This window comes from Daucus carota, chromosome 1, assembly GCF_001625215.2.
Source record: "Daucus carota subsp. sativus chromosome 1, DH1 v3.0, whole genome shotgun sequence".
Taxonomy (NCBI): domain Eukaryota; kingdom Viridiplantae; phylum Streptophyta; class Magnoliopsida; order Apiales; family Apiaceae; genus Daucus; species Daucus carota.
The window spans coordinates 40,169,579-40,172,884 of NC_030381.2; the positions used below are offsets into that span (position 1 = coordinate 40,169,579).

Consider the following 3,306-nt stretch of genomic DNA (forward strand, 5'->3'; position numbering starts at 1 on the left):
ATTTTCAGTTAATTTTTATAATATGAAAAAAAATATTTTATGCACTTTAATTGTAATATGATTTTTACAGTTTTGTGTCAATATTTATTATTGCATGTACTCATATATTTTTAGACTATTAGGGCACATTTTTTATATTTTGCACAGGGCCCTTCAAATCTCAGGCACGGCCCTGTTCACAGGTGACCTTACCATCCAAGTACTTGAGCAAGTTCTTCTATCGTCAAAAACCTCTTCACAAAACCCATCTTTCCCAGCAGAAAAGAGTATCTCTTTGACCAATATCATGGACTCTCGCTTTCCCCAATCCACCACCTCTCGCTGGATTAGGCTGCTACCAAGTTTAGTATTAACATACCAAATTTTCGGTAAAACAATTTAAGAATTGGATTAGTATGTTTGTTTGGCTAAATCCAACTACTATAATGGGCAGAATTACTAAAGTTAAAATGGTTCCAAGTGCAAAACTCACCCGTGCTTCGTTCCTTGAAATGAATAGAAGTACTTGGAAAAATGAAATGTCTTAAATCTAGTTATTTTCTTCACAACCCTCATTTTGTTTATATATCTCATATATTCTTTCTCGTTCTATTTCCCTCAGATTATACAGAGATTAACAAGCAATTTTGTCTGCGTAAATAACACACTGCACTCCTTATCATCATTCATTTTTTCGATTTGGTTTTAATCTGTAATATTGCCAGAATTCAACGCTTAATTTTGAATATTACTTCGTGTTGCATCCTATTGTCCAAATTCCGTCCAAAATAGTCATTATCATGGCGTAATTGAATGGAACTCGAACAAAAGTGTCATACAAAGTAAAATACAAAGCTAAGGGTTACAATTTGACAATGTTATAAAATTAAGTCCAAATCAAAAAAATAGCTAAGTATATGAGATGTAATGTGGTATTTACTTTATTTTCTACTATCAGAATATCTTTTTTGCCGAATATGTACCTGGAAAAGGAATAAAGCGTGAACACACACAAAATGTCACAAATATAGTTCTTTATAGTAAATTTATTTTGTAAATATTATAATCTAGTTGCATCCGGAGGACTCCGTTATTCAGTAATACTTGTACTGAATAGATGAAAGAATAGATGCCTTTATTTGAAAGACATTCAGTTGAAGCCATCCAAAAGGTAAGAGGCAGCAGGAGGATTACATTATCATCAAGCAAGGCACAGACAATATCTAAAGTGAGTACTCGAAAATCTTTTGTGAATATCAAATTTAGAATCTTGGTACTTGACATGTTTCTGCATGTATAATGAATGGCCTATACTTTTTGAGCTTTAGTTAAGACAGAATCAGACTTGCTATAAGCCAATGATTCTGCATGTGCTTAGAATGTCCAGCTGCAATTAGCACAGTAGTCAGCGCACTATATAATGGGGGAATTCTTGTGAACGGTTAATAAAACTTCACCGACTTTTAAAACAGAGGCTACGTGATTTATATGACCGTTAACTTACCCGGATGGGGCCCAACGCAGGCAATCTCCGTAACCTTTCTTGAAATGCACCCCAGCTGACATTTGATACGAAACCATGGTAGGGAAATTTGTGAGCTGTATAAGTGCTTTCTGAATCTGATACCTTGCCTCACTGCTTGAGAAAATGGAGGGGGCTACGTTTCATGCTTACTCCAGGGTCACCAAACTATATATGTAGGAGCATTGTCATCCCAAATATTTGTGCTTATCATTAACCATCCTCCAGAGTACTTGAAAATCAACCAGAAAGGTATCACTTTCTTTGAAGTTCTCTAATTAATGGCTAGCCAACCTCCAGCACGTCCATGGTTTCGTTTAGCTACTATGGCTGCGCGGTCGGCCCCTCCCCCACAGCCTGATCCAGTTCCCCAGCCAAGGCCAAGTGCTATTCGACCTGCATTTAGGGCACCGCCTACTCAAACTCAAGAACCTGCACCACAAGCACCTGTTTCTGCTCCACCTCCACCTGTGGCCAATACTCAAGTGCCACCAGCTTCTGTTGCACCAGTGACAAGGTCTCCTCCTGCTGCTCCTGCCCCAGTTCCAGCCACACCACCATCAAAAATAACTACTGTTGCTCCACCTTCACCAATTGTAACACAGTCCCCATCCACCGCGAACAGATCATCTCCAGTGTCTTCTGCTCCAAAAGCAACACTGGCTCCCGTGATTCCACTGCCCTCCTCTTCTTCCCTTCCTCAGTCGCCTAAGCCCAAAGATCCATCTCCGTCACGTGGCACAATATATTCTCCTGCACCCAAAACAGTATCCCAAGCTCAAACCTCTGCTCCAAAACCATCACCCTATGCAGCCGGATCTATCAATGTTCCTGCAACAAACTCAACATCCTTCCCCAAACCCGTAAGCTCTCAGCCAAATACTCCATCAGCATCTCCTATCAATCGGCGCATTGTTCATCCTCCATCCCCACTAACTCTCCCTCCAGCACAGTTAAGGTCTGACAACGAGCGAGAACTAAAACATCCTCTGGAATTCGAGCAGAAAGCTGTCCTTGTGCAGGAAACCAAAGAAAAGCCAAACTTGTACAACACTGAACCTCGTAGCACTGACAATCCCCATAAAGGAGATCGAGAAACAAATAAAAAGACTCATCACAAAGACAAAGGTAGCCACAAAAACACTGCAAATTCTAATAGTTCCGGGATGAGGATCATAACAGTTGCAGGTGACAACAAAGGAGCAATAATGGAGTTGAGGCCTCATAAGAACAAGGACTTGGGCACCAACCCTGTCAACTTCCAAGGAAAGTTTCGGACTTGGGGTGAAGGAGAGAAATCCAGAAGCGGTAGCAGTAGCAGCAGCAGCAGTGAAGAAGGTAAATCGAAAAAGGATGGGAATCCTAAGGAGGCGATGACAAAGGCATTGTCACTTCCTTATGTGAACAGCAATGTACAGGCAGTGAACAATTCCATCCTCTTCAATGCTACTTGCACTCACCATGATCCTGGTGTCCACATATCTATGTCAAGAACAATGAGTGCTGGCCGTGGATCTAAGGTTAAGAAACAGATGAATAGAGATGATTAACTTGAGCAAAAAGTTCTCTGCTGCTTTCTGGTTTTCCCTTTACTTGAGTGCTACTTTACTGTAATTTACAAAATAATAATGAGTGATTCATGGTATTGATTCTGATTCTCTTTTGGTTGGATTATTCCACTTCTAGTGTATATTGGTAATCTGTATAGATGGTTATTTAAGATCATGAATATTGATTGTAAAGAAAAACTTTACAAAATATACAAAAATACGGAAGACAATAAAATGTTTGATTGTTGTTTTATA

General features: G+C 39.6%; 1 protein-coding gene across 1 annotated transcript; it reads left to right on the forward strand.

The window, feature by feature from the left end:
• The first annotated feature begins 1,066 nt into the window (after positions 1-1,066).
• LOC108207375 (vegetative cell wall protein gp1) lies at positions 1,067-3,306 on the forward strand. The gene has a single exon (XM_017377829.2). The coding sequence runs from the start codon at positions 1,783-1,785 to the stop codon at positions 3,049-3,051; it is 1,269 nt and encodes a 422-aa protein (XP_017233318.1). The 5' UTR covers positions 1,067-1,782; the 3' UTR covers positions 3,052-3,306.

Bases quoted from the DNA above. Each gene is read 5' to 3' on its own strand.
- LOC108207375 (XM_017377829.2), top strand. From the start codon at position 1,783: ATGGCTAGCCAACCTCCAGCACGTCCATGGTTTCGTTTAGCTACTATG.